Source organism: Microtus pennsylvanicus, chromosome 10, assembly GCF_037038515.1.
Source record: "Microtus pennsylvanicus isolate mMicPen1 chromosome 10, mMicPen1.hap1, whole genome shotgun sequence".
In the NCBI taxonomy this organism is placed as follows: domain Eukaryota; kingdom Metazoa; phylum Chordata; class Mammalia; order Rodentia; family Cricetidae; genus Microtus; species Microtus pennsylvanicus.
In genome coordinates, this window is record NC_134588.1 from 81,611,819 (window position 1) to 81,635,574 (window position 23,756).

The following is a 23,756-nucleotide window of genomic DNA, read 5'->3' on the forward strand; positions in this document are numbered from 1 at the left end:
TGTCGACATCTGGCAAGAGAACACACATGCACAGATAACTGCTGGAGTCTAAAGCGACAGCCTTTTTTCCTGCTAGAATTGGCCCAAAACAATGTGTCTTTGTGTTTCTGGTGAAATGAAGGGCTACTGACAGCTAAAGTGAGATTTTCTCCCAACCTAGCTGACATTAAACAACCTCAAGATACTTTAAGTTAATCATTAGAGTGGTATGCTAGAAAGAACACTCTGTCCCAACAGCTGACCTTCACTCTTGGGGTAACTCTTGGGGAATAAATATTTAAGGGCTGGAAGTTTTCTAAGAAGCCTGGGAAAACTAAAGTGGAAAAGCGACAATCACATAACTACGCTGCAGGGCACATACCGTGATAAATACTAAGTAACCTCTGGCTACATGGTTGAGAAAAATACACTAGGACCTTTTTGAAGTACTAAACCAGTGGCCAGATTGCACTGTTGTATGCAAGTGTGCTTTTAAATAAATATATATGTTGTTTGTTAGGGAAAGGCTGAAAATGATAGGGCTCATAAGCTCCTTGTGTATAGTGATGCTGTTTATTGCATCCTTACCAAACATTAACATTTTGAGCTTTACAGATAACACAAACAACTGTGATGTGGCCATTATGCTTTTAATGGAGATATAAAATTTATCAATGCAAAAGAATGGTTTATGTATCATTAGCATAGTGATTAACTTAAATTACATTTTAATAATGTAAAATACAGTGTGTTAGACCTCAAAAGAGAAACTACAAAGTTCCCTGCAACTTAAGATGTTGGGAAGGCTCTTTAAATTGTTTTTACCCACCAACTTCATAATACTCAGTGGTATCTGGGGGGACATAAAAAAATATGAGGCTCTTTTCAGCTGTGATCCAGAGCTGTATGGTAACGTCACTATGAGACCGTAAAATTTTCCCACAAGTACTTCCAATAGGCAGTTCAAAGGCTTAAAGTTATCCTGGAGAATTGTAAAACATAAATCCTGCTACTCTCCTACAGAGAAACTTTCTAAAATGTAAGCGTAACTCAAGGACGTCAGTTCTATGAAGATTCAATAAACACTCCAAGGCACAAGTGTTGAGCACAGCCTGTTGATCAAGATGTCACTGCATTGTACTTTTGGAGGTTCAGGATGCTGTGCTTGAAGTAACAGGACATTGACTTTATCCCTAGTTAAGAGCACCAGGTGTCAAGCTCAGCTTCCATTTACACAGGGTGACAGGTGGTCAGTACTGCATTCCTAACACATCTTGCCTTTCTGTTTTTGTTGGCCTGGGGCTCTTTAAAGCAAGGTTTGTAGAACTTCAGGGGCTCTGACTGCCCTAAAAGTGGTCTTGAAGCAATAAAGAGCTTAGTAGATACTTGAAAAGGAATAAAGGCAGCAATTGCAGTAGCTTAATTTCTTTTGAATGAAAAATGTTAGAAATGACATGTAGCCTAAATATCTGATTAATATCAAAAATTGCAATGTAACTAATAGACATTTAGTAGAGGGAAATATACTGTATTGGCAAGGTTCTGTGAAATATTCTATATAATATATCAACTGAACAGAAAAATTTCAAACCACTAGAAGTTCATAGCAAGAGAAACAGCTAAAAGGCAATCAAAAGTCAGGAAAGTTTACTAGTTTTAGAACACATTAAACACACTTGATATAGAAATATTTCACTTTTAAAACTAGTGTTTGCCGTTGAAGCTGCTAAGGGCCAATGTTCCGAAATGCTGTTTCTAGTAAGGGAGTCAGTTTGGTAGTGCTTCCATAAGAAGGAACTGCAATACCTTAGCATTAAGCCTCTTTCACACACTAGCTCATAATTCGATGATTTCTGTTTACTAGTCCAAAACTAAGCAGGAGAGGAATGAAGCTGACTAGTCAGGCCTGGAATAAACAACGGCTTGGCAGGTCATAGTCGCTCAGCTCGAGGATGTGGTGATCTGCAGGAAAGCTGCTCAGTTCTAGTAGTCCATTGTTTCACATCTGTAAAAAGAGAGGGAAATAAAAGCCCACAGAAATCTCCATTCACTGCAGACAGCAAAATTCTTTCCACTTTGAAATGGACTCAGTTCTTAAAATAACACAATCTGAGTCCGGATAGATGGCTCAGCAGTTAAGAGCACCGAGACTGCTCTTCCAGGGGACATAGGTTCAATTCCCAGCACCCACGTGGCAGCTCATAACTCCAGGTTTAGGGAATCTGGCATCCTCACACAGACATACATGGAGGCAAAGCATGAATGCATATAAAAATAAATCTTTAAAAAAAAAATCACAATCCATGAGGGGACAAGAAAATTACAGGCAGTTAACAGATTAAAAAAGTTACTTAAGTATAATCAAGTAAGTTCAAGTGTATAAGATTTTAATAGTTTTCATATACTACTCTGTATGTGTGTGTGTTTGGTGTACACGGGGCATTTGTGCTATGGTGTGGATATAGGAGGTCAAAGGGCAATTCTGTGGAGTCAGTTCTATCTAGTTTTACATATGTTCCAGGGACTGAACTCAGGTTGTCAGGCACTTTTATTTTGCTAGCCCACAGTACCATAAAATTTTAAAGTACTTCTATTCATTTACAAATTAACAGGAAAATGGTTGGGGAAAGCCTAAGTTGGTAAGAAAGGGGAAACATGAGCAGCTATGATCACAGTGTGGTGCAGGTACCCACCTGCAGAGGAGTTCTATACAGCCATTTGTCTTTATCAACTTTAAGCTGCATACAGGCAAAAAGATCACACACTGCAGGGAGGCCACGGAAGTTATGTTCTTCTTGTAGGGGTGAATTCAGAAATACTTCCTGCAAGAAGATAACAAAGATGATTACTAGGAAGTCAAGAACAGAGGTACTAACTGTTGCTATAAAACAGGCTGAACTTTCTTCTTTACTGCAGCATGGAGGCGAAGGACCTCGGAAATTCACAAAAACAGTGGATTATAAAATCATCCATCCTGTTTATGACTTGGGAAAATTACTACTTGGCCAAATTTAGCATAAATTAAAGCAGATTCAAATGGGGTAAATTCTGATGTCTGCTCACCTGGGCCTTCTTTCGAAGTAGCCACTTATCTTCCCCAGAGGAGAACTGGCTGAGGTTTCCCACTTTCTTTCCTGGTAAGACCCAGTCAGCAGTATTAAAAGGACGCCAGGAAGTGGTCATAGGGCCTTTAAGCATTTCTTTACCAGCTCTCTCCTCAGTACTGGGCACTTCCTTAGGGTTTCTTCCTTTGCATGTGGGCCGAATAAGCCACTCTGACAGGCAACTGTTCCTTATGACTTGGAATGGATCAGCAATTCTAGCAGGAGCCATTGCCTTGGGTGCCTTAGCTTGTTCTATTAGCTCATTTCTGGAAGTGCAGAGCCACAGATTCAGGAACTCTTTGCGTTTCTCAGACTCAGATTTGGGGTCCACAGGCATTCCATTCTTATCTTTTCCTTCGTTCTTCAGAAGCCATTTATACACAGCTTCCTTCTCACAGTTGTCATCACACACACACTCTGCAAAGCTTGTGCAGGGTTCGTTGGCTTTGCATACTTCCTCTACTCTACATGGGTCCTGATGGTTCTGGACAAGCCAACCCTCGGTGTTTATGCTGGGGACCGTAAGTGGTTTTTTGGCCTCCAAGTGGTCATTCAGGCATTTCAAATTCCCCAGGTTCTCAATCTCCACACCTCTGGGCTGGTTACCCTGACAGTTGGTACAGGAGTCAGGCTTGACAAGCCAATCATTCACATTGTAGGGCTCTTTGAACACCTGGAATAAGAGGTTAAACTTCTCACTGGTTTCACAGCTGCCATTCTCGGGCTTCTCCAGTTCACAGGGTTCTTGGGGAGTCACCAACCAATCCGACAGGTCCAGTTCTTCTTGATCAAGGAGCTCTGTGTCCTGGACCTTTTCAGCTTCAGTAGAGAAAGAGCTGGTGCTGCAATGGCTGTTAGACTTTGAGGAACTTGGTTTTCCAGGAATGTCTTGATGACTGTTGAGGAGCCAGTTCTCTAAGCCCTTTAGATTGCCCCAGGCATTGTTGAAGAAACTACAGGCTCTGGCAGAAGTCTATACAGAAGTAACCAAAAATTAATGTTGAATTTGCCAGAAAAAAATTAGTAAAATACATATTTACATGAAAACTCCATATTCTATAATCTTTTTAGAAAAGGAAACTAGTTTTTATATAATGCCAGTATGATAGGTCAGACATTCAAAGTCTAACAAGCATAAATAGATTCAACTGCTGTAAAAGCAAAACTGATACTGTGAAAATGAAAGAAACTAACTTGTAAACGACGACTACTGGAGAGGCTGGGTGGTTGTGACAGTTTGAATGAGAATGACCTCACAGGCTCATAGATTTGAATGTTTGGTTTCCAGGTAATGGGCTATTTAGGAAGAAGGGGTGTGGGATTGTTGGATGAGGTGTATTCACTGGGTGTGAACTTTGAGGTTTCAAAAGTCCATGCCAGGTCCAATGTCTGTCTGTCTGTTTCTTTACTTCTAATTTATAGATAAGATGTAAGCTCTCACCCTGCTCCAGCACCCTGCATGCCTGCCACCATACTCCTAGCATGATGGGTCATGGACTCATCCTTTCAAACTGTAAGCAAGCACCCACTTAAATGTTTTCTTCTATAAGTTGCCTTGGACCTGGTGTTTCTTCACAGCACATAGAAGAAGTAACTAAGACAGTGGCGAATACTCCACTGATAACTTCCTAGAAAGCCATATTAGCACAATGTAACAGAAGTCCAAAGGGTACTATGCAGAATTTAGGAAACCAATTTATAGGAATTTACTCCTAAGGAACTAATTAGCTCTAAAGTATAGGGGACAGAATCTTAAGTTCCAGCCAACCAATGAACTCTATGTGATCAATCAAATGCATTCTGTATTTACCAAAATACTAGTTACAGAATGATTTTTATTTACATATATGTACAGAAAATGTTGTTAACAAAAAATGTTTTGATGGGCTGGAGAGATGGCTCAGTGGTTAAGAGCACTGACTGCCCTTCCAGAGGACCCAGGTTTGGTCCCCAGCACCCACATGGCAGCTCACAACTGTCTGCAACTCCAGTTCCAGGGCACTCAACACCTTCACCCAGACATACATGCAAAACATCAATACAGATAAAATAAAAAATAAATAAAAAATTTAAAATGTTTTAATGTCACTTCACTAGGAATTATGGATGTGTATTTTGAAAGATATTTTTCTTTTCTAAACTTTCTACCTATAGTGATTCAGTCTTGTAATTAAAAACATGACCTAGAAAATGCTAAAAAAAAAAACAAAGACATAAACTACTGTTAACCCAATCTACCTCAGAAACAATAAAGGCAGTCACACACCTGACTGTTCTCCAAGGTCTGTTTTGGGGTAAGCCAGTCCTGTGGGTTGGTACTAGGTACATAAGGAGCCTGATGACCAATAACAGCAGGTTTGCTCACAAGAAGCCATTCACTGAGAGAAGCAGCTGTGCTGCTGGACGCTGACTTCTACAAGCCATGAAAAAAAAGCAAAAGAAAAACTTTGCTGCTTAATAAAGAAGCACCAAACACAGGAGAAAATTTACCAGAAACAGGAGACCCAAGCACTCCTTACACTGGGTTACTTGACGTTACATGCCTTCCCTGAATCAATTTAAGTTTTTGTTTTCGCTTTTTTTCTTACTGGCCTAGTGAGATAGATCAGTGGGTAAGGGCACCTGTCACAAAGCAAAATTGACCGAATTTAATCCCCTGATCTACATGGTCCTCTGACCTCCACATAGGCACCATGGCCTGTGTATCCTGCCCCATACCCATACATACACAAACATAATTTTTAAAACTTACTGTGTGAGAGGGCACACATACTAAGGCATGTGTATGGAGGTCAAATGACACTCTGTAGAGCTGAACTTCTTCTTCCAACTTTATGCAGGTTCAACAGATTGAACTCAGGTAACCTGCAGGGTAAGCCTTTATCCCCTGAGCCATCTTGCCAGTCCCAATCTTCACCATTACAAAAAAAGACCAGGAATGGTGGTGCACACCTACAATCTCAGCACTCTGGGAGGCCACAGCAGGAAGGCTCCAAGGTGAAGCTAGCTTGAGCTATATAACTATTCTAAGTCTGACTTACTATATGGTTAGAACCTGTCTCAAAACAACACAGCTGACTGCTAGAGTTCTTCTAACTCTCATGTCTTCAATCTTTTATTCACTTGCTTTTATTTACAAATTCATCTATCTGAATTATAGACTACCAAGGAAGAACCCATATCAGTAACAATGTTAATGATTTCCACTGAGCTGATTATTTTTCTCATTAAATCTATAAAACAACTAAACATGACATCTGGTGCTTCAAGAGAAGCATTCAAGTGGATGCCTTTTACAAATAACAGCAAATAAAAATGGTTATCAAGACACAAAAGAATTCATAAATAACCCAGTTACTAAAAACAAAACTGCAGTTTACCTGCTCTGGCACCTGGATATAGCCTCTTTTCTCTAGGAAAGGCCCAGTATTTGAAGAGCTGGCATGAGCCATCAGGTGCTCAGGAATTTGCTATCAAGAAGAAGAGAATCACATTATTTATGCTTTTCTACCAAATAATAGTAGTATAATCCCTAAATTTCAAAATCGTTGAGCAAAGCATTCTATTTTCATTGAGGTACTATTCACTGTAACTCCAATGGGCTATAATATAAGCTAATGATCAGCTTGAGTTATCTATGTCATCATAAGAAATCTATACTTGACAGTAGTCTGATTTAAACAAGACCCAAATGATACTCAACCATTAAAACCATAACACTTATTTTTAAAAGTATCAGAATGTTTTTAAAGACAGAGGATGAGCCTTAAGTACTCTCAGTGAATCAGTAACAACCTCCACCTGCCAACCTACAGTTCTCATCATCCAGGCTACTGACTTCAAGCACCCTAGGAAATAGCTGAAATTAACACCACTTACAATTGTCTTAAGGGATCCAAATGTGGTGATGGTCTGGCGCAGAGCAGATGTGTCTGCTTCAAAGAGCAGGACAGTTGAATCTTCAGGCTTAAGAGTCAAACTACCCAGTCTATGGAAGTGATAAAATTTAGATATTTTCTGAGAAATACCAGTATTAGCAAGTGTAACATTGTATACAAAAAAAAACTAGGATGGTTTTACACAAGAACAGAAAGTCAAGTTAAATCCAACTTGCAAATCTGACTTGTTTTTATGCCTACGAGAGTAGAACAAAGTCAAAACAAGTGAGAGGTCCTTTACCTCTCCAGGCACAGAGAGACTTGATTGGCGAGATCTTTGTTCTGGGTGTACTCCAGCTGATGAATAAGACAACTGAACTGGCCCATTAGCTACAAGAAACATGAAACCATCTATTTACAATTAAAAGTATCCAAGCTAATAAGTAACAGATTAAACTTTTATCTGAAATATTAATAATACAAAGCAGATAAAGCATTGTCTGGAATCCAGAACATATGCCTAATGCAGTTTAGCCACGTAGTCCCCTTACCCAGTAAAGCTGCTGAGCCTGTTGCTGTAGTGTCTCCTCTTTAAGCTGATAGATGAGATCTACCTGCTCATTGAGCCACACCTCACGGCTCCGGAGGCACTCTAGATGGCGACTTATGCAACTGTGGATCTGAGCTTTGACCTAGGAAATGCATGGGAGCAGAAACTAGTGTTATAAGCCAAGGAATGACAATTCCCATAAAATACTAATGCTCTTAAACTTTTCAACACACATTCAAAAATTTGCCTACAATTACAGCAATCCCATGAAGTCCTATGAATCCTAGTTAAAGAATCCAAGGCTAAAAGGTATACCTAACTTCTAAAATCCATCTTCATTCCTCCTCCTCAGAGGATCAGGCTTATTTTGCATATCAGCAATCAAAAGAAAAAGATACAGCAGGGATACTAATCCCCCTCAGTTATCCTGACAACTTTAAGCTTTCTAAGTGATGCACACTTTTAATCCCAGCACTCAGAAGGCAGAAGCAGGTGAATCTCTGAGAGTTCCAAGCCAGCCTGGTCTACAGAGCTAGTTGCAGTTCAGTCAAGGCTACAAAGAAACCCTGTCTCAAACTACCCTCTCCACCGAAAGAAAAGAAGAGGAGAGGGGAGGAGAAGGAAGTGGGGAGAAGGTAGAGGAGCAAGGAAAGGAAAGAACAGATACTCTCTATCTAGCTGGTCTGTGTTCTCTTTCCTATCTGTGTGGAATAAGCAGTCCATTTATAGTAAGCAAGTTTAATACAGGCATGAACCATCTCATCAAAAGCAAGGAGACCATTAGGGTGGATAGTTTAGGTAAATTATAAACTAATGTTCCTCTATTCCCTACGGTGGGATGCTTCACTCAGCCTTGATTTGGGGGGGAATCATGGTCCTGCCTCAACTTGATAAGTCATGCTTTGTTGACTTCCATGGGAGACCTTCCCCTTTCTGAGATATGGATGGGGTAGGGCATGGGGGGGAAGGGATGGGAATAGAGCAGGGTGGGGAAACTGGTATGTAAAATAAACTTTAAAATTTAATAAAAAAATGAATAAACTAATGTTCCTAAAAGTATACAATGATTCACATTTTGTCCATACACAAACATTTTGAGGGAAAAATTCAGGATAGCTATAAATCATTCATGGGCATTCACATAAGTATATCAGCATATCATAAAAGTTCCCCTTTGGAAAAAGTTGTTTTTTGTGTCATATATTACTTGAAGTGTTCACCAGAAGAATGCTATTGGAACTAACATATTTCACTCTGACTTGCAGAATGGGAGTCATTTAGAGACTATACAACTTAAATCATGCTACCAACAAGTTAAATGGGGACATAACAAAGTGCCATTTTATATCAAAAAGGCACAGCCATATCAGGCACCACATAGCACACGCTTTTAATCCCAGCACTCGAGAGGCAGCAAATCTCTGTGAGTTCCTGGCCAGTCTGATCTGCACAGTGAGTTCCAAGACAGCCAAGTTTACATAAATAGACCCTGTCTCAAAAAAAAAAAAAAAGGCAGAATACTGCTTACTGCTCACTCTCTCTGTTCCTCTGCGTGACTGCAAGACTGGGTACAAGAGTCACACAAAGGAGCAATCAAAACGCATGTTGAATAGCAAATCCCCAAGTAGATTCTCAGATTCCTTCAGCAGCTGACTTATTTCCCTGTGGAATCAAAAGCCCCAACATGCCAGAGAGAGACTTAATTAGGGTTCAGAAACTACAGGATACAGAAGCAAACTTTCTGGATGGCACAGAGAAGTTAAGTCCTTAGAAGCTGAGTGCTCTAAACCAGCCTTGTGCTGCATCCAGAGCAAGGAAGAGGATTCACACAGCATACCTCTCGTAAGTTATCTTTAATTTGCTGTTCAGCCCGGAGTACTCCACCAATAGCGAGCTCCAGCTCCCTCCGTGCATCACTGCACCTCAGAAGGGTTTCTCTATTACTGTGGCAGCCACTCTGTTCCAGGGAAGTATTCATTCTGCTCACTGTACCTTTAAAGAAAGAAGGAAATACAAATAGCATCATAATTACAACCCCCAAACCACATTTTGATTGTGGCTCAAATGGTTACTCCAACCAGCTCTCACTACTAACAACTTTGGTGATTTCCACACATACTCAATACATACATATTGCCTCCCTTCCCTACCTAACCTGTTTCTGCTAGAAAACTCTAGCATATGCCTTTAATCCCGGCATTCAGGAGACAGAGGCAGGCATGATCTCTGTGAGTTTGAGGCCAGCCTGGTCTAGAGAGTTCCAGGATAGCCAGAGCTACAAAGAGAAACCCTATCTCAAGAAAGAAGGAGGGGAGAGAAGTGAAGAAAGAAAATTCTGATTTCTTTGGAGGACACTTTACATGTGAACATAATATCTGAGGAAATACAGCAATAGTGCTGAATTAAAGGCCACATGCTGCTGAAAGTGTTAAACTACTCTGGTACTAAGGCTGTAATCCAGCACTGGGTGGGTGAGGGACTCATACATACATGACCCCGTCTCAAAAGACAAGAAAACAAAAAACACCCATCATTAATAGGATTCTAGACTACAGATGTGGCTCAAAGTAAAAATCACTCTCCTACCATGTGTGATTCCCTGGGTTTTATCCCCGCAACTACAAAAATATAATAAATGACAAAAAATGGACTTGAGATATAAGAGAGGATATAAAGCTAATTGTTCTTCAGGTTCAAATTCTGTCACGGATGTTTGTTCTAGTGATAAAGTTAAGTGCATAAAAATATGATAGTGAATCATATACAATCCAACGTGATCCACAACAGCATCAGAAGTGCTATTCAAACTGTTACTAAAGATAACAGGGACTTTGAGTCTGGTTAACTTTAGTGTGTACTTCTGTAGATTTCCAAGTTCTTTTTATAATAAAGTTTATAAAGATATAGGAACTGGGCCGGGCGGTGGTGGCGCACGCCTTTAATCCCAGCACTTGGGAGGCAGAGGCAGGCAGATCTCTGTGAGTTCGAGACCAGCCTGGTCTACAGAGCTAGTTCCAGGACAGGCTCCAAAGCCACAGAGAAACCCTGTCTCGAAAAAAAAAAAAACCAAAAATAAATAAATAAATAAAGATATAGGAACTGGAGAGATTGTCCAGTAGTTAAGAGTGCTTGGTCCTCGTTCAATTTCCAGCACCCACCTCAGGTAGCTTACAACCACCTGTAACTATAGCTCCAGGAGACCTAACACCGTCCAGCCTCTTTGGACACCCACATAAACAGGAAAGCCAGACACACAAAAGTATCTTTTTAAAAATTGTATTACAGGGAGTTGGAGAGAGTTTGATAGTTAAGAGCACTGCTGTTCTTCCAGAGGCCCTGGGTTCAATTCCCAGCAACCACATGGCGGCTCACAACTGTCTAACTCCAGTTCCAGAAGACCTAACACCCTCACACAGATATACCTGGAGGCAAAACATCAATAGTCGGAAAGTTTTCCTGAGTATAAATCTGACACAATAATTCCATGCAATTTAGATATAAAAGATATTTTTAAAAGAATTTAGTGTAGGTTGGTACCAAGGGTTCTCTGAGATTAGGAGAGACACACAAGCGGGAAAATGATATAATGAGATGAACAACAACGAAGCAGACTTGACACAGCTCAAAGCTGGTGTTTAACTTGGATAGATTTAGAATTAAGATACGGTTTATAAACACTTAGAAAAAGCAAGCACAGGAGTGGGCTGTAACTCCGATGGCAGACTGCGTGCCTAGCACGAAGACCTTGGTTTGATTGACGCTATGTAAAGCATAAAGCGTTGCACCCGAAACCCAAGAACTCCTGAAGTAGAGGCCAAAAGATTAGAAATTCAAGGCCACCTGATTATCTATCCTCGCTACACAGTAAGAAAAGGCAGTGAATAGTCAGGAGTCCAAAAGGGGTCAACCAAGTTTCTGTGTAGGTTTTTTTTATTTGAATATCTGTTCTCTAATTACTGGGACTGAAAACAGAAGGCAGATATTAGAAACAATCTAGACCTGTGAGAGAAACAGATCCCAAACTATTTCTATGTAGCTTTATACCTAATAGAGCAAATAGTTTTGTTTACACTTTCATGGTGACAATTAGAAGAGAATTAAAAAAAAAGATGGCGATCTTGTTGAAAACAAATTCTGAGTTGGTACTCTACTGGAAATACGCAGAATTTAATGTGGATATTATTTGGATGAATTTGTCACAAGACTACTTTGCCCCGTAATTATTAGGCTAAAAATTATTTCTGAGTAACATGCTATGGAGACATTAAGAAAACGGAAGGAGGCCTCAAAAGCATGGACGGAAAAACAGAACACAAAAAACATCTCCAAACAGGAAGGCTGTTTAACCTAGATAAGTAACTCTCTGGGAGGCCATGATTACTACTCTCCACTACTTGGAGACCTGTCTAGTCTAGTAGGATCAGACTTCTTCAGAATCACCCCAGGGAGAGGAATGGTTTAGCAGACTGCCCAACGGTCCTAAGGCAATGACTCTGGCTTAGCAGCAGCATCCTGCTCAGAGGGATCACAATGGCCGGCTGCTCATTCGAGGCAAAGGGACGTTCTGGACTTGCCTTGACAGCATCCCCAAGACTAGGTTTCACATTAGGCTGAAAGCCGGTTAGGGCCAGTACTCAGAAATAAACTGGGGGACTGGAGAGATGGCTCTGCAGTTAAGCACTCTGGTTGCTCTTCCAGAGGACCGGGTTCAATTTCCAGCATCCACATGGTGGCTCGCAAACGTTTGTAACTAAAGCCTCAGGGGCCCTCAGACACTATCCACATAAGTCATACAGAGATATAAATGCAGACACTAACATCATTTTTTAAAAAAGAAAGAAGAAACTTGTAAGAAGATGAAGCCCAGTAGTCTTTCTTACCCCGCTTCAGCAAAGGATTCAGATCGAGGAACTTCTGAGTTCCTACTGAAAACTCAAAGTTCAGTAAATTTCCAACTTCCCACTTGCTGACTCTGTACCTCACTCAGTCTGTTTACCCACAACGACCTACAGAAGGAAGGACTTCCTCAATTGCATTTGTCAGAAGCCCCTGTGGAATTTCCTAACCCTGAAAACAGCAGCTGCATTAATTCGTGTTTCCATCTCATATTATAACTGGCTTCACGAGTACTGGAAAGCCCTGCCGAGGCCACATCACCATCGGGTGTTCCACATGCATGACCTGTGGCTATTTTCCCAACAGTCTTCATTTGTGTGGAATGCTCCAATGCTTGGCACTATGAAAATTTTAATTAAAATATTGCTTTATAGTGTGAAAACCCCACAATTCTAGAACAAGCCAGAAACACTCAAATACAACTATAGCAGGCTGTACTACTTGATCCGTAATGGGAATCTTTTCAATCTAATCACAAGCATGATCAAGTGCCCAGGAGTGGACACAGACAAAACACACAGTGGCTCATAATTGAGATCTCAGCGCTCAGGGGCTAAGGCAAGACTGCAGCGAGTTCAAAGCCACCATTTATTACACAGTGAATTCCAAGACATCCTGGGCTACAACAAAACAAAAGGTTCCTAGTTGATTGTTTTCTTGTCACCAATGACATGTTTTACCACAGTTATATTTTTTCCAACTTAAAATGGGTACTGTCTTTCAAACACAGTCGTCCTGTTAAAACTCACAATCGTAAGATCTCAGCCTCCAAACACTTGGATTACAGGCATGTGCCACAGCTGCTGGCTGCCTCCTCCTGGTGTAAAGAATGAGGCCATTACAGCCTGGCAGTGATAGTGCACATTTTTAATCCCAGTACTTGGGAGGCCGAGGCAGGTGGATCGCTGTGAATTTGAGGCCAGCCTGATCTACAGAGCAAGTTCTAAGACAGTTGGGGCTACACAGAGGAACCCTATCTAGAAAAAGAAAAAAATAAAATAAATAAATAAATAGAAAGAAAAGGCCATTACAAACAACTACTCATGGAAGACTGAACCAGGCTGAAGTGGGAGGGGGGGTATCTGTGTATGAAGACTTTTTTTTTTTTGGGTTTTGGTTTTGGTTTTTCGAAACAGGGTTTTTCTGTACCTTTGGAACCTGTCCTGGAACTAGCTCTTGTAGACCAGACTGGCCTCGAACTCACAGAGATCCGCCTGCCTCTGCCTCCCAAGTGATCCGACTAAAGGTGCAGGTCCAACCACCACCTGGTGAGGACTGACCTTTGTGGTTCTGAGACAGGGTCTGGCAGGGCTGGAACTCTGTACATAAACCAGACTGATCTCTAACTCACAGAATGCCACCTGCCTCTGTTTCTCAAGTGCTAGGATTAAAAGCACTCAGTCACTTTTTACCAGTGCAGTTAATACTGTTAGCAGGTTTAACTGAGTGATGGAAACCTTAAAAACCTCCACTTCTTGAGTGCAGATAGCAGCACAGACGTCCAGCAGCGGCAGCAAGTTAAGTGGAGACTATGCAATCTATGCAAACTTACGTAGCACTTGTTTAATAGCTCCCCATTTAATCTTTCACTATACAAAAGCAAAATCTCAACAGTCTAACCATAAATAATAATACAGTTTAGATATACATATAATTTTGACATATAAGATATATATATATACACATATATATGTATATGCATGTGTGTATATATATATCTTCATCTTAATTTTGCAAACTACTGCCCCGGCACTTTCAAACAAGAATTGAACTACATTAGTTTTCCCCACAGTTGTGTGTCTATGTGTGTGTTGTTTTTGTTTTAACTTCCTTGTTTCTAAGATCCCTGCACTAAGTTTTAGAGTACTGGAAAATGTGAAGGAAACACATTCAATCCTTAACCACCACTGTCCCTCACCAAAATAAAATCCTCAAGTTTGTGGGGGTGGAGTATCTATATGCAACACACATATCTAGTTATTAAGTCCAAACATCTTTGAATCAGTATTGAGCAACCAACCACAAACTAAAGTTAATTTGGTATCATATGCTTTGACCCTAAGATTTCCAAAAGCTGTAATCTCATGATCCACACTAACCACAAACTGAAAGATGGAAAGGTTTACTGTGGTCACAGCTCAGTGGGAAGTGTTTATCAGGCTTGGGGTCCTGCGTTCAACTCTCAATATCAATAACACAATTAAATAAAACCTTTGCTAGCTTAGTACAGTACCCACATTTCATGAAGCCAAAGGCCTGCAGAGTATAAATGACATACCCATCCATACACACAAGCATATGTACGTACATACATACGTATGTGTATACACACGTCTGTAGAATGAGTCTGGTATCCTTTCTTTAAGATTTATTTTTATTTTATGTGTATGAGTTTTGTTTGCATAAAGAAAGTGTACTACATGTGTGCTGGTACCTTGGAGGACAAAAGGCGTCTGATCCCTGGAACGGTAGTAACATATTGAGCAATGGAGGTGCTGAGAACCAAGCTGGTTGCCAGCAAGACAAACAAGTGCTTGTACACGTCGAATCATTTCTCCTAAATGATCCTTTTAAAGGGTCACAAGCACAGGGAGGGATTTGGATTCAGAACTAGTGTTCTCCAGGTCTGGTCCTGTGTTAGCTAGTCTACTTTCGAGTCTTTATCCATGAATTATGTTTACCAATATTAGAGTTTAAAATTAATGTTTTTAAGGGTTTACTATTAATTTTCACAGAGTCTCAATAAATTCTAAGCCGAGTTTCAGAAGCATCTACCTGGGACGACAACTACAAAAATACACAGCACTGTCATGGCAGGCTCAGAGTGATCAAAATACTACAAAGTCCCAGCAGGAGGAAATGAAGAAGAAAGCTTTCAGTTCCAGTATCTGTATGTAATTATAACTAGTCCAAGGTTTAAAATACGTTTGTTTTGTTTTTCAAGAGTGGGTTTCTCTGTAGCTTTGGAGCCTGTTCTGAAACTCGCTCTGTGGACCAGGCTGATCTCGAGCTCAGGCCTGTCTCTGCCTCCTGAGTGCTGAGATTAAAGGCGTGCACCACCACTGCCCAGCTTGATCATCTTTTTATTAAACATGGGACTCACTAAGTAGGCCAAGCCTGCCTCTGCTTCCAGAGTGCTAGGATTAAAGGCGGGTGCCCCACGCCTGGTTAGAGGAGATTATCTCTAACACTCCCCTCCAGCTCTGTCTCAGCTTGCTCCTGCCTCCAAGAAAGTCCTCCACTTTTTACTGATTTTCCTGGCAGTTGAGTCAATAAAGCAGACTGAAATACTGTCAACTGCGTTATCTTTGAAGAGGCAACCTACATGAGACCATTTGTAAATTTGCAGTGAAAGACTACCAGTTTAGTAACGGTGAGTGGGATTTTGCAATTTCACTTTGAGCCATTTCTTGGCCTGTTTTTTCTTCTCTGTCAGTGAAAAGGTGTTTTTGAGTCACATTATCTCAAAGATTATCCACTTCCAATTCTTTACCTTCGGCAGTGCTCTAATTGACCAGCTTCCACCGCAGCTGCTAGGCCCCCAGCATTACTCTAAGCAGTAACCTTAAAGTGGCCGCAAAATTCTGTCACCTAATAGCAAAACTAAATAAGGTTTTTCTGGTTCAAAAAAATTTAAACTAACGGTAAAATTAAGCTAGCGCAGTAGTGACTCAAACAGCTTTCTAGGCTTCCCGTTGCCCTTTCTAGGAGCGGCTGTGAAACCGCTCTCAGGGTTCCCCGCCGCACGCATGCGCGCTCTTAGCCCAAGAAGCAGACTTACCTGGCAGTAAGGCCCGCGACACCAACTGCTGCGTGACCGCGGTCCGCCACTTTTTACCCTGTGGGCGATCAGGTGTCCGGCCAGGTGGTGCCCCGCCCTGCACACGTCACGTCGCCCCTCCCGCCCGCCACTCCACCCACTGCAGCGGCCTCCGAAAGCAGCTAGCTCCTCCCGGAGCCTCTCCAGCTGCAAATCAATAACCAGCCGAAAAAAGGTGGGCCGGCAGCGGATTGCAACAGCGGTCCACCAGCCGGCTGGGGTTCACCCCAGAGCTATTTTGATTTGGTTTGGTGGTTAGCTTTGTTTTGGGTTTTGTTGTTGTTGTTGTTTATTTATTTTTAATTTTTTAGAGTTTAGAAAAGCTCTTGCTGCCGGATTGTGGTGGCGCACACCTTTAATCCCAGCACTCGGGAGATCAGCAGGCGGATCTCTGTAAATTTGAGGCCAGCCTGGTGTACAAGAGCTAGTTCCAGGACAGGCTCCAAAGCTACAGAAAACCCCAAAAGAAAAAAAAAGAAAAGAAAAAGAAAAGCTCTTGCTAGCCGGGTGGTACACGCCTTTAATCCCAGCAGAGGCAGGCTCTATGAGTTTAAGGCCAGCCTGGTCTACAAAAAAACCCAGTCTCGAAATAAAACAAACACCAGAAAAGCTTTTGCTATGTAACTAAGACCGCCCTGAGGTTCCAGAGTGCTGGCAGGATACAAAAGGGGGAAAATGAACCAGGACGTACGTGAAAGGGAAAATGTGTCTCACTCTGGGATCTACTTCATATCTTCTGCTCTCTGAGTAAAATTTCAACATAACTGGTAAAACCAAGCTCGTTTTCCTAAAGACGTTTCACAAAAAAGATATCAAAAACAACCAATTGCAACAAGTGTGGTGCTCAAATCTGTAATCTCTCGGACCAGGAGGAAATAGGATTGAGAGTTAAAGGGAGTGTCAACCACAGCAGAACTGAAGGTCTACCCAGGACACCAAAAAACACCCCCCCCCCACACACACACATTTAGGCCAGACCGTCCTGACCTTGAGTTGAACTGTCTAAACTCCCCTCAGGCCCTAGCCCCAAACAACACACCTCAGAAAATCAGCAGTTTCCTGTACAAACAGTAAGAACCTCTCAAATCTCTTAATAAACTCGTTGACTTTGCTTCAGGTGACTAGAGCAGACATTCTTTCCTGGGGTGTGGACAGGATCAAGCCACCGGCAGCGTGAGCTGACTCAGCAGGACACTGGAGGCAGTGAAGAGTACAGGTAAGGACCTATTTTCTCTTTTCTATGCATATGAAGTGACGTTAGTGAACACCAAGAGTAAAACAAGCATCCCTAGCCACCAAGCCTCAGACACTGGCAGCAGTCCACCAGCACGGTTTCTGAGATCCCAATTCAAACCTTCCTTAGAAAGAAAGAAAACAACTAATTCCAAATATCCTTTTTGATAAGATATTTGGTGAAGATAAAAAACTAGATGAATGAAAAATGTATGGTTCTCTTTATGGCGATCGCTGATCCTTAGTATATTAAAGAAAAACTGATGTTAATCAGGTAATCCCAGCACTCGGGAGGCTACAGCAGGAGATTCATCCTTGCCATCCTGGGCTACACTATGAATTCAGACTACATATATAAACCAAGACTGTTCAAAACCGAGGGCGGGGGAGGAGCACACCTAATCAGTGGGTGGGACTGCTGGGATTCTTGACATGGACATTTTAATAAACTAAAAATTCCCTCTTTCCATTCATTCCCTCTACCCTGTCCAGCTTGGTTCTCCAGTTCTCCAGCACTCCAGCAATGCTAAGCCCTTCAAGCTGTCTGCAGCGCAAGTCCCAAGCACTAGAGAGCCTTTCCTAAAGAAATCCATCATTCTTGGATACTGCCTGCCCACAGAACTGCCCCACTGCCTTCTTGTGCCTACTCACATCTACACAGGTTTCCAGTAGGAACTCTAACACAAAGGCGACCCTTTAACAACAGCTCCTCATGTTGGTGACCCCAACCATAAAATTATTTTCATTGCTACTTCATAGCTGCAATTTTCCTACTGTTATGAATCCTAATCTGTGTTTTCCGGTGGTCCTAGGCGATCCCTGTGAAAGGGCCATTCAGCACCCGCAAAGGAGTGGGGACTATAGGTGAGAACTGCTGCTTTAACACACGATGCTCTTGTTAGCTCTGCTTTCTTAGCCTGAGGTTCACTCAGCCTTGGACATCCGGACACTGTACACACACCTGGTATCATCCGCACCTTGGCATTAAGAACATGCTGTATGTTGGACAAAGTTGCTCTAATGAGAAAGGTGCCAATTGTACTGTTTGTCTTTAACTTACCAGTGGTTTTAATACATCTTTTACTAAGGGATAGATAAATAATGTACTAATGATCAAATTCAGAGCAGCCACGATAACATATTTCAGTTATAAACATAATCAACTTGATGTTGCTCCATTAAGGAGTGTGGTATAAATTTAGGAAAGTAATTCAGAAGAGGAAAGTGTTTCTAACACAGCTGTTCTTTTTTCCCAGTTCTGGGAAACGCCCGGCCTTGTGAATGCTAGGCAACACTTAAGCTACACCCTTGGTTTCTGACAGAGCTTCACAAAGTTCAAGCTGGCCTTGAATTCGGTATTCTAACCTCTCGCCTGGGTTCCCAGAACACTGGCAATAACACCCAGATGAATTTAGTTCCTGGTTCTGAAACAGAACAGAACTGGTGAGGGTGTCAGCACAGAAATCAAAATCCCAGGGTAAGTACTGAGAAAGACTTTAAAATGGCCAGATCCAAAAAGCTTCATTCCGTAGACTCAGAACAACAGGTTTGAGAGGTAAAATGTGCACTATGTTTACAAACCAACTCAACATCTTTCCCCTCCGACTTTGCAGTACTACAGAAACTCAAGGTAGACTTTCAGTCTAGGGCTGTACCCTATGTTCAGCTTGAACTTCTTCCCCAAGAGAGCCAAGGATAGGAAAATGGGCTACTCATCTGCACCACTATGAACACCACTTTAGTTCCAACACCCAGGAGGCAGAGGCAGGCGGATCTGAGTTCGAGGGCAGCCTGGTCTACAGTGAGTTCCAGTACAGTCAGAGTTGTTATTCAGAGAAACCCATTCTTGAAAAAAACAAAAAAGAAAAAAACAAAAAACAAAAAAACAAAAAAGAAATACCTTATCTCCGTTCTTATATTTTAACTATCGTGTGTTTTTCCTACAAAAGCAAACAAGAGATCATTTTTCCCTTCCTAAAGCCTGAGAGACTAGCAATAAAGCCAAAATAAAACTCAAACCTTATCTGAGGGATTACTTTGGAAGCTGTAATTGTCCATGTATGGAAAGACTGTTACTTACTGACAAAACAAACCTCATTAACCAATTTTGTTAGCTACTCACCCAACACTGAGCCAAACTTCTAGTTCTGTAAGGCAATCGAGGTCATGCCAAATGAACTATAAGCTCAAAAGTCCCAAGCAGACTCCTAGTCCTCCAGATTCTACTGCACAATCAAGCCAAGCAAAGCCAGGAATGCCTGCCTACCTGGTGTGAGAGTGGTCATGAGCACAGTGAGTCAGCCATGCTAGAGGGAAGGTAAGTCAACAGAGTGCCTACACCATAATTATTTAGCTCACTTGCCTGCGAGCCCATCTAATTCAGGGAGAATGTACGACAAGCTAGGATCTGGGATATATTGACTGTACGCTAACAATGACAGCTAAAATGTTAGTTTTAACAATTACAGAGGACTCGCTGAGGAGAACAATACGGTGGCTCCTCTGTCAGACAAGCTTACAAAGTACTACTGGTGACACTCTCCAGAACCAGAGTGCTCAGCTTGGCAGTTATCATAGACTTGACAGCTGTACACTACAGATACAAGCTCGCAGCTCCAAAAGTCTGAGTCTGACTGCTTCTAGCCTTTTGACTAAGATCCAGAGTAAGTCTAGAACACTCAGCTGTATTTTGAAGGGGCCATTTAAGGCTTATGTAGTCATTCAAGTATTTGAGGTCTTGAACTGACAGGCAGTTCCTGAGGCTACAATGGTGAGACTGCCATCTAGTGGAGACTTTGTGCCACTAGTTCACTGACAACACTAAATTTCTGAAATAAAAAGGCACAGTTAAAAGTTAAAAAGCAGGCTCAGTGACTATCTCTAAGCGCCTACCAGTGTGTTAACACTGTATGGACAAAGCACTAGCCAAGAGACTCTCACATGGAGAAGGGATATGTGCCACAATACTCAGAGGAACCCTGAGGTTTCTAGTAGTCTATGCTGATTTAATAAACTGGAGAGGAATTAAGTCCCGTGCACTTATAAAATTAGACACAAACTCCCCTTCAAGAAGCAATTCTCACTGGGCGGTGGTGGTGCATGCCTTTAATCCCAGCATTTGGGAGGCAAAGGGAGGCGACTGTCTGTGAGTTCAAGGTCAGCCTGGTCTACAGAGCTATTTCCAGGACAGCTAGGACTGTGACACAGAGGAACCCCATCTCAGGGGAAAATAATTCTCCCTTCTGTAGTTCAATGATTTCCACTTTTGAAAACCTTCCCTCAAAAAAATGATGTAACTGGAGAGATGATAACTCATGATAAATCCTTAGTCACTAACCCCTACCCCTAACTTTAAATGTCTAGGTTCTTTTCCTAGAGACTCAAAGAACTAATGAAGAGGCAAAAGGGAGAGTGAATGCGAGGGCTGTCAAGAGTGCCGGAGGCTACACATCTGCGAGTTAGCAAACCTCCTTTCCTAACAGCCGAGCAGCTGGGTGTGGTGGCGTGCACCTGGTAATCCCAGCAGATTCCTGCAGCCCAACCTGTCTCAAACAAGCAAAACAGGACTGGAGAGATGGCTCAGGGGCCAGAGTCCAGTTCTCAGGACACACATCAGGTGGCTTCCAAAGGCTTGTACCTCAGGTGTTAAAAAAATCCAAAGAGCAAATCATGTAGCTTGCTGAGCAGTACAAATGAAATAAATTCCAGGGTGAATTTCTTTCCAAGATTCGGGTGTACTTTAAAGTTCAGAAATGTCGCAGTGGGATCCTAACAGAGAACCAACTGGCTTACCTGTCCCAAACACACTCAGGGAAATAACTCAAGCGCCCTACAACAATATTCCAAATTCCCAAGCGGGTGATAGAAAGTCAAGTCCTTCCAAAAGGAAGCCGCGATGGTGAGCAGGTCCTACTGACCAGCACTAATAAGAAACCTGTGTGTGCTGAGGGTCAGGTAACTCCAGCCCTCTGCCTTGTCATTATCGGTCCATCCTCCCAAGTTCCAGCCTGTAGCTTTTAAGACGGCATTGTTTCCACCACAAGACTTAGTTACATCAGAGCTGGGAGCATGTCCATTTTTTATACTGCTATGTCCTCGACAGTCTGAGCACACAGCATTTTATAAATGAGTGACTGAGCAATGAATCAACAACCCCGCACGCTCTCTCTTCTGATCGGCCCAAGGGAGAAATCAAGCTACTTTGTGGGGGCTGCTGGGAGAATTAACTGGGATGTTAAATAATACTATGTTCACGACACAAACGGCCTCCAACATCCCACCTTGCCAAAACCCAAGGAATAGGAGCAAATATGTTCTGGATGAATAATGGAAAACGGGTCCACCTGGGATCGGAGACCCAGACAAGACATAGAAACAGGGTTGTCACCACTGAAAAAGCAGGAACAGTCGGGAGAGGGTAGGAAAGGAATGGAAGAGAAGCTTCTCCAAGGCTGCGAACTGCAAATCGGGGCCCAGGGACGGAGCATGTCGACATGGGGGCCGGGGGGAGAAGGGGGACACGGACACAGGCCCAGCTCTGGGCAAGAAGGAAGAATGGTGAATCCGGATCGCGGGGGAGGGAGAGGAGTCCAGGCCTGCGGTGGCGCGGGGAAGGGAGAGGCGACTGGGCCCGGTAGGATGATGGCCTGGGACCCTGCGTGGGCCGGGGAGAAAACGCAGGACAGGCCACAGGCCGGGGCGAGGAGGGCAGCAATAGGAAGCGCGCCCGCCGGCCGCGCTCGTCCTTACCAGCTGGCAGGGCTTCTTCCGGTGACCCGAGCGCACCTTGGACCGACCCAGACAGCCAGCCACGAAAGAATCCGGCCCCGGCACCCAGAGTTCTCGCGATATGTGGCCTCCCTACCACGCCTCTCGTTAGCGTTCTGACAGTTTCGCGAGATTTCCTTCCGCACCTGCGCAAAGCCTCTTTAGGGCTCAACGTGGAGGCGTGTGATAATTTTCACTACCCCTAATCTGGGTCCTTCTCATGCCGATCGGTAAATCAATTAAGTATTTTGAAGATGTGCTATGCTGAATGGAGAAGTACGCCAAGTGAGCCCCTCACACCAAATGCTCGCACAAAGTAGATTTTATTTAGCTGTAACATTCATATGCAAGGATACATGTCAAGACACAAAAGATCATATTTCACATGACTCCATTATTATAGAAATCAAGGCAAATTCTTTTATTAAAAAATTTAGAATCGATACAGAGTAATTGTACATATCCTTGAGGTGCTAACTTTCAATACATGTAAACAGTGTGGGGGTCAGATGTGGGCGATCTCTTTATTTATCACTTCTTTGTATTGTTAATTTAGAAAATTCTATCAACTAATTACTTTTTTTGAAATAGTTAATCTGGGTGTGACGGGACCTGGCTGCAATTCCAGCGCTTGGGAGAAGAGGAGGACAGGAGTTCAAGGCCAACCTCCCGCAGCACAGCTTAGCCTTCGAGAGAGGAGGGAGACTGAGAATATCAGATGATGATTATCAGTATAGCTGTCCGACTGTGCTGTAGAATATTAGCTACTGTTTCTCCTATCCAACTAATAGGGCAAATTCTTTTTTTTCTAAGTTTTAATTAATTAATTAATTTTGTATACAGTGTTCTCCTGTATGTATGCCTGTAGGCCAGAAGAGGGCACCAGATATTACAGATGGTGTGGGACATCATGTGTTTGAACTCAGGACCTCCAGAAGAGCCAGTGTTCTTAACCTCTGAGCCATCTTTCCAGCCCCAGCAGTCAAATTTTTAAGGACTGAAAAGGGGAAAAAAAGGGGGAGAAAAAAAATGATGCATAGCAGGCTGGAGCCAAGGCTGAGTGGAGAGTTAGAGTTGAATAAGTTTCCTTGTGGTTGAGGGCTGGAGAGACAGTGCAGAGGTTAAAAGCACTTACTGCTTTTGCAGATGGCCCAGTTTTGGTTCCAAGCACCTATATAGTGGCTCACAACCATCCATAACTTCTGTCCCAGGGGTCCAGTGCCTTCTGACCTCCAAGGCACCAGGCATGCACACGTGTATATGTGCAGGCAAAACAGTCATATAAATAAAATCTCTTTCCTTCGGGGCTGTGATTTGAATAAGAGTGTCGCTCATAGGCTCATCTGTTTGCATCCTTCGGGAGCAGGGAGTGGCGCTACTTAGAAGTGTTCACAGGTGTGCATCGTTGTTGGGGTAGGTGTGGACTTTCTGGAGGAAGTGTGTCACTGGGGGGTGGGCTTTGAGGCTTCTGAAGCCCAAGGCAGACCCAGTGGCTTACTCTTTTTTTTTCCCCTGCTGCCTGTGAATCT

The 23,756-nt window shown here is 42.5% G+C and overlaps 1 protein-coding gene across 2 annotated transcripts; it reads right to left on the reverse strand.

Annotated features, from left to right (window-relative positions):
- Window positions 1-608: 608 nt before the first annotated feature.
- On the reverse strand, window positions 609-22,324 carry Ncoa4 (nuclear receptor coactivator 4). 2 transcript variants are annotated; one of them, XM_075988772.1, is made up of 10 exons: window positions 22,210-22,324; window positions 9,349-9,503; window positions 7,513-7,653; window positions 7,263-7,351; window positions 6,963-7,071; window positions 6,464-6,553; window positions 5,350-5,496; window positions 3,043-4,056; window positions 2,673-2,801; window positions 609-1,984 (listed from the first exon to the last, which is right to left on the reverse strand). In XM_075988772.1, the coding sequence occupies exons 2-10, from the start codon at window positions 9,487-9,489 to the stop codon at window positions 1,979-1,981; spliced, it is 1,866 nt and encodes a 621-aa protein (XP_075844887.1). In that variant the 5' UTR covers window positions 9,490-9,503; window positions 22,210-22,324; the 3' UTR covers window positions 609-1,978. The 2 variants fall into 2 exon arrangements, with proteins under 2 accessions (XP_075844887.1, XP_075844888.1); XM_075988773.1 differs by lacking the exon at window positions 22,210-22,324 and adding an exon at window positions 16,189-16,404.
- Window positions 22,325-23,756: the final 1,432 nt, after the last annotated feature.

Excerpts from the sequence above, each read along its gene's own strand:
- Ncoa4 (XM_075988772.1), bottom strand. The coding sequence starts at position 9,489 with ATGAATACTTCCCTGGAACAGAGTGGCTGCCACAGTAATAGAGAAACC. Across the intron at positions 5,497-6,463 it reads ATATCCAGGTGCCAGAGCAG|AAGTCAGCGTCCAGCAGCAC; the intron begins GTAAACTGCAGT and ends CATGGCTTGTAG. Across the intron at positions 2,802-3,042 it reads TACTTCGAAAGAAGGCCCAG|GAAGTATTTCTGAATTCACC; the intron begins GTGAGCAGACAT and ends ATCTTCTTGCAG.